Genomic DNA, 13,868 nt, shown 5'->3' with positions numbered 1-13,868 from the left:
CCTCTCTGTAAAATACCCTGGGCGGAATTTTTAGCCAGGGGGCGGGGACGACGACACTTTGGCTCTGAGAAACGTCGCGCAGAGGCGCCTTTGCCATGCTCTAGCAAAGTCCTGCTTGGAGCTCTGCCTTCTCTGCCAGCTCACAGTGACCACACGGTTCTAAACGCTTCTCTCTCAGGCAGTGGCAGAGAATTGGGGAGCCCCAACGTGGCCATGCTCCACTGACCTTCCTCCTTCCTTCCACCTTTCTGGCTTTGGGTTGGACTAGGCTGGGTAATCTGTTGGACATGGAAACTAAAGTGTTGCTGTGAAAGTTGCTCCCTTGTGTGTAAATGGGTGACAGGATGCTGGCTGTGAGCAGTCTTCCTCACGGCAGCCTGGCCAGCCTTCAAGACAAGGCTTCAAGCCTTAGTCTCGGCGGGGTGGGGACAGTTATTTGGTCTACTCAGCTGGAAAGTAGGACTTTGAGCTCCAGAAGGTGCTTCAAGAAGTAGCATCTTTGCTGTCACAGCAAAGCCAGTCCTGCTTGGCAGGTGGGGAAGGGGGTGGCTGTGACCGTTCTCCTTCTGTTCCACCAATTGGCCTGCAGTTGCTTTCAAGAGGGTCCTTGACCTGGCTGGGAATGTACAGCACGTGTGCCTTGCAAGCGGTGCCTTCTCTCGAAGGCCTCTTGGGAGATGCTGTGAGCCCAAAGCCTCCTGCAACATCTGAATGGAAATGCAGTGCTTTGTGGGGGGCGATGGGCCCTGCGCTCTCCTCCCTTGATGCTCCCAACTTGCTTATTTCATCCTAGGATGAGGAAGTGCCAGAACTTGCAGTGGATGCCATCAAAAGCCTATCTCCAGAAGCAAGCCAAAGGTAGGACTCAGGGAGGTGGTGGGGGGCCTGCAGGGGGGAGGCCACGGTGGGGGGGGCGCCCTTGCCCCTCTCCCCTGCCCCTGGCAGCACTGCAGGCTGCGCCCCCTCCCTTTCCTGCATCTGAGGTGCTCCTATTTGCTCTACAGCTGTGAAAAAGAAAGAGAAGAAATCCAAGTCCAGTGACAGGAAAGAGAGCCAGGCTGGGAAGAGCCAGGCGGAGCCTGGGCAGAAAGCTCCGGCTCCTCCGCTCGTCCCACCGAAAGAGGACCAGGCCTCTAAGAGGGGCAGTGAACCTGCCCGGAAACCCAGCGAGGAGGGGCCACAGCCGCCTCCCCCAGACCCCAAACAGGCCCCTCCACCGGCAGCTGCTCCTCGGAAAACTGGCAAGCAGGTGGCGGCACCCCCCCTGCAGGTGCCCCCCACCCCGCCGCCGAGCTCAGGCCCACCCAAAAAGGAAGCCCCCAAAACCATCCCTGCTGAACCCAAGAAAAAGCCAGCTCCACCACCAGAACCAGGTACGTCTTGACATGCCTTGGGGGACACGGCCAAGCGCCTGCTTGGGAGAGAGCAGCCTGGCCCATCTCTGGGCGGCACAGCTGCCTCCAGCTGGAAGGAGGAGACACATCTGCCTCATAATCTGGCTCTAAATGGGGCGGGACATGGGAGCCCTCTCGGGCACGTCAGGCATCCACGTTTGGAAGAAGACGGCGTGCAGCAGGAATCCTGTGTTGCCCACTCCCTCTGCACCAGGTTAGAATTGCCAGCTCCATCCCTCTCTCGCACGCTCGTGCACACTGCTTGCCGCAGAACGGCTGCTGCGCACGCTCTGTCTGCCTGGCAAAGCAGGCCGGCACTGTGGAAAGCCCAGCATGGGTCGCTCCCTTTGCCTTTTTACCTTTCCACCCAGTTGAGGCCTAAACACGGGACGTGGGCAGAGCTTACCTGGGGCTGGCCTGGGCTGCACGTTCGTTACCCAGATAAGAATAAAACAAGAAACGAGGTGTTGGACATGCTTGAATGTTTCTGTAAGCATCTGATTTGCAGATATCAGCACGGGGCGACCGGATGTCATTTTCTGCTTCCCACCAGTTGCTATTCCCTCAAGAGGCCACTCTTTGCTTGTAACCAAGTGCACTTGTGCTTTGCCTAGGCATAGAGCAAAGCAAACCGAAGAAAATCGCTCCTCGCCCAAGCTTGCCAGTGAAACAGAAGCCAAAAGAAAAGGTAACTGGGCTCTTCTGCTCTTTGTGGGTGGGGGGGGAGGAAGGGAAAGAGTTTTTCATCTTTGGATCCTTGTACGTAGCAGCCCATGAAGACGCCACAGCTTGAGAATTCCCTCGGAGTGGCTTGTTGGTTCTTTTGCTTGGCTCCCCGAGGGGCAGGCTGGCGCCCACCTCCTTCACAGCATGTCTTCCCCCCCTAATGTGGTTTGCGCAGGGAATAGTCTCTTGCCCAGGACAAGCAGTGCTAATAGCGTTCATGGAGTGTACAGATGATGATGATGATGACAACTGCTGAAATGAGTTCTGCTTTCACAATTAGACTGACAATTTTAAAACTCAAATCTTGCTTTTATTTTCTGGAACTCCTGTCACTCCTTGCTCTTCAAAGTCTGCAACAGGGGAGGACAACCTCCAGCCCGCAGAAGTGCCCTGTCTGGCTCTCGGAGGGTTGGGCACTCTCTGTGCACCTTTGCCCCTTGGTCATGGAGAAAAGGAATCCCCATGTTATCTCCCATTTCTGACAGGAGATCAGGATTCCTCCACGTGATTCAGCGAAGGCTTGCAGGAGCAAGAAGGAGGCGACTGGTTTGGCCTGGGGCTTGCAGGAACCGCCCTTGTCTCTCCCTTTGCTTCCTGCACCCCAGTGGCACAGGGAAGAGCTCCCTAGCTTGGCCAAGGCTCCAGGAGCCTGCTCCTGCAAGCCTGCAAGTGCCAGCTAAGTCGCTTTCTCTGTGCGGATTGGCACAGAGCTCCATGCTTCTTTGCGCTGGGGGAGAGCGAGAGAGAGAGAGAGAGAAAGAAAGAAGTGGAGGGGGGCGGTTGAAGGAGGGGTTCAGGGCAGGGGCCAGCCTCCAGTCATGTGTTCAGAGGAGGGCAACCAGGATGATCAGGGGTCTGGAAACAAAGCCCTATGAAGAGAGACTGAAAGAACTGGGCATGTTTAGCCTGGAGAAGAGAAATTGAGGGGAGACATGATAGCACTCTTCAAATACTTAAAAGGTTGTCACACAGAGGAGGGCCAGGATCTCTTCTTGATCCTCCCAGAGTGCAGGACACGGAATAACGGGCTCAAGTTAAAGGAAGCCAGATTCCAGCTGGACATCAGGAAAAACTTCCTGACTTTTAGAGCAGTATGACAATGGAATCAGTTACCTAGGGAGGTTGTGGGCTCTCCCACACTAGAGGCCTTCAAGAGACAGCTGGACAACCATCCGTCAGGGATGCTTTAGGGTGGATTCCTGCATTGAGCAGGGGGTTGGACTCGATGGCCTTGTAGGCCCCTTCCAACTCTGCTATTCTATGATTCTATCACCTGGCCCACCAGCATGGTCAGAGTGGGGGAGGAGTGGGCGGGGGCAATCTGACCTCTGGATCAGACTTGGCTGGTCTAAAAGAAGCCAAGTAATGATAGTCATCCTCAGATTCAGCATTTGAATAACTAAATATATAGTTAAAGTTGCTTCTACTGGTGCCTGAGAAGAGAACTTGGGGGGTAGAAAATAAAATGCTTTGTGTGTCTTTATGCAGGAAAAGCCCCCTCCAGTCAACAAGCCGGAGAACAGCACACTGAATTTGCTGAGCACTTTATCAAATGTTAGCAGCTCCAAACAGAAGCCCCTAACAGATGGGGTCCACAGGATCCGAGTGGACTTTAAGGTACCTGGATGGCTTTGGGTGTTGTTTGTTCCTTTCTCCACTGAGAATGCAGGAGGTCCGTCAGCACCTTGCCCCCCTCCCCCAGTTCTCTAAAAAGCTGCTCCATGTTCAGCATGGATGGGGCCTGTGGCTCTGTGACGTGGCCACGCAGCGGATGTGTCCGCCTAACGATTACAAATGGCAATGCCGGTACATGCCACGAATGGAGGCAGCCTCCAAGGGCCTCTCTAGTCCAGCATCCTCTTCCCCACGCTAGCCGACCAGATGACCCACTGGGAAGTCCACGAGCAGGACACAAGTACCACGGCTGCCGCCTCCACTTGTTTCCCAGCAAATGGTATCAAAAGCTCACGGCCTCTTATGCTGGAGGCGAGATCTAGCTATCGCGACTAGTAGCAATTTGTAGCCATATCCTCCATAAATTTGTCTAATCTCTTAAAGCTATCCGAATTGGTGGCCATCGGTACATCTTGCGGTAGCAAATTCCATAGTTTAACTCTGTGCTGTGTGAAGAAGGACTTCCTTTTATCAGTCCTGAATCTCTCACCATTCAGCTTCATTGGGTAACCCTGGGTTCTAATACTATGAGAGAAGGAGAAAAAACCTCCTTCCACACCATGCATAATTGCATAAACCTGTATTGTGCCACCTCTGAATTGCCTTTTTTCTTAGTTAAAGCCCCAAGCGCTGTAACCTTTTCTCACAGGGGACTTGCTCCAGCCCCTTGATCATCATTTTGGTTGCCCCGTCCTGCACATCTTGTTCCAGCTCTACAGTATCCCTCTCGAGGTGGGGTAACTGTATTTACTTATCACATTTTTATTCCACCCAATAATTCATGTTCTCTGGGAGGATTACAAATGGTTAAAAAACTAAAATGCCACGGAACAGTTAAAAATATATAAAATCCAATACAAATATTTCAAAGAGTAAAAAACAGTGAACAGCACAGGAATTAGTAAAACAGCCATAATAACCTAGAACCTGGTCTCTGGAACGCCTGGGAGGAAAGAAAGGTCTTTGCCTGGCACTGAAAAAGGAAGCTCTCCACCACCATCCAAAGACCCCGTCCGTGGCCAGTCACCAGTAGCAGCTCGGATCGCGTCAAGCTGGGATTTGAGGGGTCGAGCAAACATGCATCACTTCACACTTGCTTGCATCAAATCTCATTTGCCATTTTAATGCCCATTTCCCCAGTTTGGAGAGAACCATTTGGAGATACCTCACTAGTCTAAGAGTTGCCAAGGCTCAGTACAGGACTTCCCTTAGTATGTGGCAAGAGCGTCAGCAAACTAAACTGTTTCATAACTGTGTTTGCAGGATCTTTCTTGTGCTTATTGCTCTAATTCCTGACTTCTGCGCAGTAGCTGGGCCTGGCATTTTCTTCTGATGTTCTTGTTTTTCTGCTTTTTAGGAGGACTGCGAGGCTGAGAACGTTTGGGAAATGGGTGGTTTAGGTATCCTGACTTCCATCCCTATAACTCCCAGAGTAGTCTGCTTCCTCTGTGCCAGCAGTGGGCATGTGGAGGTAAGGGACAGTCCGCCCCCAAGCTGTTTGAAAGGTGATGCGTTTGCAGTCATGAAGCTGAAGGATGTTGGAACATTTTATTTATTTTATTTATTTTATTTATTTATTACATTTTTATACCGCCCAATAGCCGAAGCTCTCTGGGCGGTTCACATAGAGATGGGATTCAACCCTTCATGCAGACTATCCATTATTTTTGCAGAATCCACTACCGTTTGAAACCCAGCTTTGCCCCTTCCTCAGAGCACAGGCTAGCTGAGGGCTTCTGCCTGCAGCCCCCAGCTCCAGTTGGCCTTTCATGAGTCTGACAAATGCTTGTCGCTCTTTGTGGTGCCTGGAGCAGTGGGCAGTGCACTTGGGGTGGGGGACAACAGAAATTGGGTTATCTTGGGCTAGTTTTGCATTGCCATTGAGTGTGCGTGGGTGTCCAAGCCTCTTTGCAACGAATGTTAAGGAAGCGTGGAACTGAGGACCAAACAGTGGGCACGAAAGGCCTGAGTGCACGTGTGCTTCTTCTGGAACCAGCGCTTGGGCAGGCAGGTGCACTCCGGCCAGCGTCCTGCTGACTCTCTCTCTCTCTCTCTCTCTCTCTCTCTCTCTCTCTCTCTCTCTCTCTCCCCCCCCCCTTGTAGTTTGTGTATTGTCAGGTGTGCTGTGAGCCTTTCCACAAATTCTGTTTAGAGGACGGTGAGCGCCCCCTGGAGGACCAGCTGGAAAACTGGTGCTGTCGTCGCTGCAAGTTCTGCCATGTGTGTGGGAGGCAGCATCAGGCCACCAAGGTAGTCAGGGCTGCTCTCTGGCTGCCTTTGTCCTGCTGGAACGAGGGACGGGGGATCCGCGGCAGCGGGGAAGTGCAGGCTCCCAAACGCCTCATGGCAGGAGGGCGGTTTTAACAGAGCCGTACGGTCGTGCTGAACTGCCGTAGCGTCGGACGTCTCACGCACTGCAGGGTGGGTGGGTGGGCGTGGCTTAACGTTACTGCTGTTTCCCGTGTTTCTGCAGCAGTTGCTGGAGTGTAACAAGTGCCGAAACAGCTATCACCCAGAGTGCCTGGGGCCAAACTATCCAACAAAGCCTACCAAGAAGAAGAAGGTTTGGGTACGTTCTGTCGTGTGGGCGTTTATAAAGCGAACGTCATGACTTCTCCCCTTATGAGGAGACCAAAGGCCAAATGTCTTAGCCTGGTCTCCAAAGTGGTGTGCCTTCTTCCCCCTTCAAAGTTGCTCACCATTTACAAGAGAACACACAAGAAAATCTTTGTCTATCATAGGCTATATTGGTCATTGCAAAATAGGTGGGTTGAGGCCTGTGTTCTGTTGCCTGGTTCACCAGTAGAGGACACCCTCTTTATTGAGTTTTCAGCAGTAAAAACTACACTGTTTTGCCAGACCTTGGGTGGATTTCAGTGGTGCTCTTTTGCAGTGCTTGCAACCCACCGGACACATGTGGCCTTCAGCCACTCTCAATCTGGCCCACAGAAACCCCAGGGTGTCCTGCCCACTTTTCTAGCTGATCGGCTCTTCGCTGCAGTGCAGGGAGCAGATTGCTGTTTCCTTGCTGCTGTTAGCAGTGGGAATCACTGATTGTGATGAAGATCACTGGGGGGGACGAGAGGATTTAACGTCACTCCCTCCCCCACCCCCCGTGATCCTCGTCAGGGCTGCTGCAGGGGTGGGGTGGGAGTTGGTTGAAGTCTTTCCTCCCCCGCCCTGCCAGTGAACTTCATCAGGATTGTTGTTACCTACCAGCAACAAGGAAACACCGGACTTGATGAAGATCACTGAGAGGTGTGGGGAGAGAGGCTTTAACCTTGCCCCTCCCTCCAGTGATCCTGCTCAAGCATGTGTGTGTGCATGCACTGAAGAGAGAGAGGAGAGACTCTGTGTGTGTGTGTGTGTGTGTGTGTATGCATGCCCCTGGCATACACACACGCCATGCATGCTCTTTGCCTTGCTTTCAAGGCAGCTCCGTTTCTGCTTTCATTCTGCTGTTGTGGTTTGCTGATTTTGCTATATTGCGGCTTTAACTTGTATATTGCTCTGAGGGCCCTGGTGAGGAGACAAAGTGACCTATCAGTTCTCCTTATAAGTGAATGATTCTTTGATGCCTATCATGGATGCCGTGAGCTCATAGACCACACGGTCCTTGAGCAGAAGCCCAAACTCCTGGCCTTTCTTCCCAGATCTGCACCAAATGTGTTCGCTGCAAGAGCTGTGGGGCAACGACGCCAGGCAAAGGGTGGGATGCCCAGTGGTCTCACGACTTCTCTCTGTGTCATGACTGTGCCAAGCTCTTCGCTAAAGGTATGGTCTGCCGCCGAAGGGCCTGGGAAGCGCTGGAGGGAATTCTATGTCCCTTGCTTTTGGAGTGAGGCGGGGGGGGGGGGGTCAACTTCTGGTGTGGCCGCGGGAACGGGCTAGCAGAGCTTTCCACCATCTGTCACTGGCAGCATTAACCAGGAGCCATTCTTACCTTGTTGGCCGAGTCCCCTGATTGCCACCCTTCACCCCACGTGTGCTTGTGGCAGGAGGCCAGGTTCACCCCTTTGTCTTGTGCACAGGGAACTTCTGCCCCCTCTGTGACAAGTGCTATGATGACGACGACTATGAGAGCAAGATGATGCAGTGTGGGAAATGTGACCGCTGGGTCCACTCCAAGTGCGAAAACCTCTCGGGTGAGGCCCCGCTTCCAGAAGAGTAGCATTTGCAAGCCAGAAGCTTAGGCTTGAGAAACCTTTACAGGTTGATCTTGGTCTAGTAAGGCCTGGGCAAGTTCTTCAGGGAAGGGTGGGTGGGGTGCAGAGATGCTGAAAACCCAGGAGCGCTCCGGCTGTCCTGGGCTCCTTGTGCTGGGCTGCGGCCTAAGGTTTGGCAGGGAGCCCCACCGTGGCGGTGGCGGTGGCCGCTGTGGGTTCTGGAGAGCAAGCAGAGAGGGCTTTTCCCTGTTGAAAGTTGGGGTGGGGGTAGTCTGCACCCCCAAGATAGAGAGCGTCAGATCATCAGCAGGCCAAATCCTCCTAGCATCTTCCCTGGGTTTCAGGGCAAAGTGATGTGTTCTCTAGGTCCTCAGGTGTGTAAACCCCTGACCCCCACCCCCCAGTTGAGCCACTTTGCCTGCAATCCCATGTCCCTTCCATGCCACCGCCTGCCCACCCCTCCTCTGACACATTCAGCCTTCAGCACCCATGACATCTGTCGTGTCTGCCTTCCTTCAGACGAGATGTATGAGATCCTCTCCAACCTGCCCGAGAGTGTGGCTTACACCTGCATTAACTGCACAGAACAGCATCCAGCAGAATGGCGGCTGGCCCTGGAGAAGGAGCTGCAGCTTTCTTTGAAGCAGGTTCTAACAGCCCTACTAAATTCGAGGACGACCAGCCACTTGCTCCGGTATCGACAGGTGGGCCTACCTGTCCTCGTTTGGGGCACTGAACAATTGTTTCTGAATTCGGCTCCTGAGAGTTGAGTTGTTGGGCTTAAAGTGTCATGTTTGTTCTAGGATTTCTAGAAGAAAAGCTGAGTTGGCACTGTATTCTGAGTTCTTGGCAATGGTAGTTGTGCACGGGACAGGTTCAGCAGCGCCATAACGGCTCAAATCAACAGTTTGATTTCCTGTCCCCCAGTGGAAACCGCAGGGGAGACCCTAATATCAGCAAGAACCCCCATGGCAATGGCCACCCCGTCTTACTGGTCATCAGTGCCTGCTAGTCGGAGGGACCTGGCTGAGGCTGGGAGGAAGGAGTTAGCATGCCCTGTGGATATGAATGTAGGCGGCGGCGGCCTTGTCCTGAGCCAGCCCACTGCTCTGTCTAGCACAGCATGGTCTATTCACACCTGCAGCCACTCAGACAGGTGTCTTGCTGGGCTGGTGATGCTCTGGCTCAGAAGTCACTTCCACAGAGCCACTGCCGATGGAGCTGTTCTGCCCCTATTTACTCCTCTCAAAAGCGAAGAAGGACTTCCTTGCCTTTGTCTTAGCAGCTACCTGTCATTTTTGTTGGATGACTCCTAGTTTTAGTATTTTAAAAGTAAGCATTTCCCCATTTTATACTCCCTGCACCACTCAAAGTTTTATAAACTTCCACCGTGTCCTCTCTGCCATTTTGTTTCCTAAGCGCTACAACTCTAAAGCCCTTTTTGTCCCCATTAAACAAGCTGTCACTCCCGAAACGTGTGAATGTCCTGTACAGGCATCACACATGGAAAGGGGCGTTAGAGCAACATGGCTTCTGCTGCTCCCAGTGTCCTCACATTAGGCGTGGACGTCCATCTGCAGGGGAATCTGCAGGATCTCTTCTCGATCCTCCCAGAGTGCAGGACACGGAATAACGGGCTCAAGTTAAAGGAAGCCAGATTCCGGCTGGACATCAGGAAAAACTTCCTGACTGTTAGAGCAGCACGGCAACGGAATCAGTGACCTAGGGAGGTTGTGGGCTCTCCCACACTAGAGGCAGCTGGACAACCGTCTGTCAGGGATGCTTTAGGGTGGATTCCTGCATTGAGCAGGGGGTTGGACTCGATGGCCTTGTAGGCCCCTTCCAACTCGGCTATTCCATGATTCTATGAATCGTGGGGACCAAGTGGCCAGTGGTAAAGCCCCTTTCAAAGGGCAGGTAGGGGCTTGTTACCCCCTGTGCAGCTCAGCTGTTCCGTTCTGTGCCTCCTTTCAATCTGCTAAATTGGGTATCAGCTTGCCAAGGAAATACTTGCATTAACACCTTGGTGGCTTTTGATTGTGTAACATGGTGTTGTTTGGCGCCTGAGTCAAAATAATATCCTGCCCTCTTACTGTCTTTCTCCAGGCAGCCAAACCCCCTGACCTAAATCCTGAGACAGAGGAGAGGGTACCATCCCGAGGTTCTCCAGAAGGTCCCGACCCTCCTGTGCTAACAGAAGTCAGCAAGCAGGAAGAACCGCAGCCCCTGGACCTGGAAGGGATGAAAAGGAAAATGGATCAAGGAGGCTACACCTCTGTGGTAGGTGGTCACTGTTCAAGCAGCTTCCACCTTTGGCTTTCAGTATAGCTTCCGTTGGCTCTCCTATGAGGAGGAGAGGTTGGGATATGAAATCGAAGAGAAAGCCTACCTCCTCTTCCGTGGTCTCTGGGACTAATGCATATGGGTCCTGCGCGGGACAACAGCCAGAACATTCTAGAGCGAAGTAACGTTTTTGCAGAAATCCGCCCACTCAACCTTTCCGCCGCACACACTGAGGGTGCGGCGGCTGCTGCTCCTGCTCCGTTCCATTCCACCGGCCACAGCAGCAGCGGCACTGGGAACATCCCCCTCAGGTCTCAGGCTGTGGAGTGTTCTCGCCGTTCTGTTCTTTATCTTGGTTTCTTCTACTTTTTGTCTTTGTCTTTCTTTCCTTGTTATAGCTTACTTTTCATTTTTCATTTTGCTTTCTCTGATGGGACTTTTGTTCCCTTGAGGGGTCTTTGAAAGGCGCCTCATCGGCTCTTGTTTCCACCGTGAAGCCTGTACAAAGCAGGAAAGAGGTTCTCTCGCCTGAGCCCTCTTTCGGGAACAAGCCCTGAAGGCTGTGGACTCTGCGGCTGCTGCCTCTTCGTTGATCTGCTTGAGGCCGGCAGTGGCGATCTCTTTACGAACATCAGAAATGTGCTTGGCCGGTCTTGCATCTCCCAAGGGGACTCTGCCCCTCAGGGAGTTCCTTCGTTTGAAACTGGGGCTTTGACACCGGCACGGAGCTTGGTTCGGAGCCAATCTGTCATTTGATTCAAGCCTGAGGAATAAGCCTAAGTTGGTGAAGGCCAAGCAGTCCCTCCCAGTACCATTGTGGGATGACCCTAAGGAGAAGAAGGTGATGGGCAAGAGGCCAGAGCACTCCGTCCCCTTGCAGGGCTCAGCCAGTTTGGAGCCAGTGAGAAAGGCGACTGACGGAGCTTCCGTTCCAGACCAGGTGGATGTGTTGAACCTGGGACATCAGCCCTCAGTATTGCTGCCGCCGCCTCCATCCGGTGCTTGAAAAAGACACAAATGGTACTTGGTCACTGCTCGTCTGACAAGGCCCGCTATATCGGCTCCTTTGCAGAGGAAGAAATCCACGAGAAGTCCCCAATCCCCCCCACTCGTCGATCCCCGCCTGCCTCTCCCCTCTGTCCTGAAATCCTTTGTTGGAGTCCCATTTTCCTCCGGCCTCAGGCTGCCATCACACTTACCAGCAGCGGGGCCTGGAGATTGTCACCACAGCTGCATCTCGTGTCCCCGATCCTATGTGTGGGATAGTCATTCGCCACATGGGTGGGATCACCCTCCATCTCGATATGCGACACTGGATGAACCACGGCATTCAGCCTGTGGCAGAATGGCGATGGCTCAATCATTAATCCTATCCTCAGCCGAGCCAATTGCTTTTCATCGTAGTTGGCGCAGGGGACCCACGTCTGTGGTTCCAAGGCCTCCCAATTTGAAGTCAGTCATTGCACGATCGACTGCAGCGACCGTGGTTCTGACCTCCGCTTTAGCCTCAGTAGTGACAACTACTTCCACCTCCTCCAATTCCAGCAGCATCCCTGTCGATGTATCTCCCTCCTCACCTGGTCCTTTCTTAGCTTTGGTGCTGACGCTGAAGGTACCAAGATCAGTCCCAGTAGCATCACCAACATCACATATGTTGAATCTGACTGCCTCCAAGCTGGTTTTTTCTCTAGTAACCCTTGGCTTGCCCTCTGCTAGCCATGATGGGCCTGTGTTCCTGCCCTGGTCCCTCCAGTTCTAATGGATCCAGCATTGGATCCAGACCACTGTTGCTCTGATTCATATTCTACACAATCTGCGATCACATCAACAAATTCCTAGGATGCACCAGTGGGCAATCAAACCCCACTGTCTTCCATGGATGATGTGTGTCCCTATACTGAAGAGGTCCCCAGGATGGCGAAGTCATTGGGTCCTGAAAGCAAAGCTCTGCTGACCCCAGGAACTGACCTTTTCTGAAGTTATCCATCTTCCTTACTGCCACTTTCTCCACTTTGCCTTGGGACATCAGCTGTTCCATTCTCAAGTCTTCCCTTGTGGACGTGCCACAACTCCAAGGATATTCACCAAATGTATGGAGGTGGTGACAGCTTTTTGTCACTCCTTCCTGTCACATGTTGAGCTGCCATATAAGAACATGTGCTGTGCTGGACCAGACCAAGGGTCCATCTGGTCCAGCACTCTGTTCCCACAGTGTGAGTACACAGGTGACCACTCAAAAGAACCAGTTACAGGGAAGCAACCTGTCCTTGCTGTTTATGAAGTGGTTTGAAATTTCCCTGAAGCACTGCATTTCTGCTGGAACTGCCTGCGGTGTGCCTGGACATTGCAGCCGTGCTACCATGTTTTACCTTGTACATGCTGCTTTGGTGGAGTGCCAGGTCAGGGTTTGGCAGCATCCCCCTGCCAAGCACTTCACAGGTGGGGATGAGAGGGTGGCCCTCTGTCACTTGACGTTCAGCACCCATGGGGAGAGGGAAGCGTGCAGAAGAGGGTGGTAAGCTGTCCGTTTTCCCCTTCTAGCTGGAGTTCAGTGATGATATCGTAAAGATCATCCAAGCAGCCATTAATGCTGATGGAGGACAGCCAGAACTTAAAAAGGCCAACAGCATGGTGAAGTCCTTCTTTATTCGGGTAAGCCAGAGCTAGCTACTTTTTGAATGGAGGCTGCGCTCTGCATGGCGATGCTGCACCTTAAACACTCCCCAAGGAGCTCATGTTTCTCTTTAAGTTCCTGCTTGGCTGTAGTACCTTGACTTGGCAGACTTCTGAGCCCATCATAAATTCCTCTTGGCTGTCCGTTTGCAGAGATCCTGGACAGTCTTCTTGAAATGTTTAGTCTTGCAAAGTGCTTCCAATAAAATACTGGTATTTTTCCCTTTAGCAAATGGAGCGGGTTTTCCCGTGGTTCAGTGTAAAGAAATCAAGATTTTGGGAACCAAATAAAGTCACAACCAAGTAAGTACCTGCTCTGCTTCCAGCCGTTGATCAGCTGCCTATTGAGGCCCCAGGTTGCACCAGGGCTCTTGCACCTTGGACGAAAGAGGTGAATTGGATTCCCAGGCGGGGTTCTCCTGCTCCTCAGAGCCATTGCCGGCAGGCACGTCGTTCCTGGCGCCTCTGTGGCCATCCTGGCAGGAAATGGGACATGCGCCCTGCTGTGCCGTCTGGGGGCCTTCATGGGGACTGGGGGGGCGGTGGCCGCCCAGTGGCTGCAAGCCTGAGGCTTGACGATGCCCTTTGTTGCCTTTTAGCAGTGGGATGCTGCCAAATGCTGTCCTGCCCCCGTCACTTGACCATAACTACGCACAGTGGCAGGAGCGCGAAGAAAACAGTTGTGCTCCACAACCCCCTCTGATGAAGAAAATCATTCCAGCTCCAAAAGCCAAAGGGCCTGGAGAGCCAGACTCCCCAACTCCGCCACATCCTCCTACACCACCCATATCCAGTGAGAAGCTAAGCCTTGTTGTCTCCTTCGTCAGGCGGGTTTGGGTTGAGCTCTGGGGTAACCCCTTGTCCAGCCAGATTTGGGCACATTGAGGGGCCTGGCTGGGGGCCTTTCTCCCTGTCCACCAGCTGTCAGTGTTTCCCTAAATTGGGACGAAAC

At 52.9% G+C, this 13,868-nt stretch overlaps 1 protein-coding gene across 2 annotated transcripts in view; it reads left to right on the top strand.

The window, feature by feature from the left end:
• Positions 1-13,868, top strand: part of KMT2A (lysine methyltransferase 2A) — a 53,313-nt gene that overhangs the window by 19,278 nt on the left and 20,167 nt on the right. For both annotated transcript variants that reach the window (XM_063139318.1, XM_063139317.1), the window contains exons 6-19: positions 794-858; positions 1,005-1,373; positions 2,009-2,082; positions 3,609-3,737; positions 5,152-5,265; positions 5,898-6,044; positions 6,268-6,363; positions 7,448-7,568; positions 7,826-7,939; positions 8,480-8,664; positions 10,067-10,240; positions 12,785-12,895; positions 13,146-13,219; positions 13,516-13,709. In XM_063139318.1, the coding sequence (XP_062995388.1) occupies positions 794-858; positions 1,005-1,373; positions 2,009-2,082; positions 3,609-3,737; positions 5,152-5,265; positions 5,898-6,044; positions 6,268-6,363; positions 7,448-7,568; positions 7,826-7,939; positions 8,480-8,664; positions 10,067-10,240; positions 12,785-12,895; positions 13,146-13,219; positions 13,516-13,709 (1,967 nt within the window). The remainder of the gene's footprint in view (positions 1-793; positions 859-1,004; positions 1,374-2,008; positions 2,083-3,608; positions 3,738-5,151; positions 5,266-5,897; positions 6,045-6,267; positions 6,364-7,447; positions 7,569-7,825; positions 7,940-8,479; positions 8,665-10,066; positions 10,241-12,784; positions 12,896-13,145; positions 13,220-13,515; positions 13,710-13,868) is intronic.

This window comes from Elgaria multicarinata, chromosome 12 (assembly GCF_023053635.1).
Source record: "Elgaria multicarinata webbii isolate HBS135686 ecotype San Diego chromosome 12, rElgMul1.1.pri, whole genome shotgun sequence".
Taxonomy (NCBI): domain Eukaryota; kingdom Metazoa; phylum Chordata; class Lepidosauria; order Squamata; family Anguidae; genus Elgaria; species Elgaria multicarinata.
This window is presented reverse-complemented; position numbering and strand designations above follow the sequence as displayed.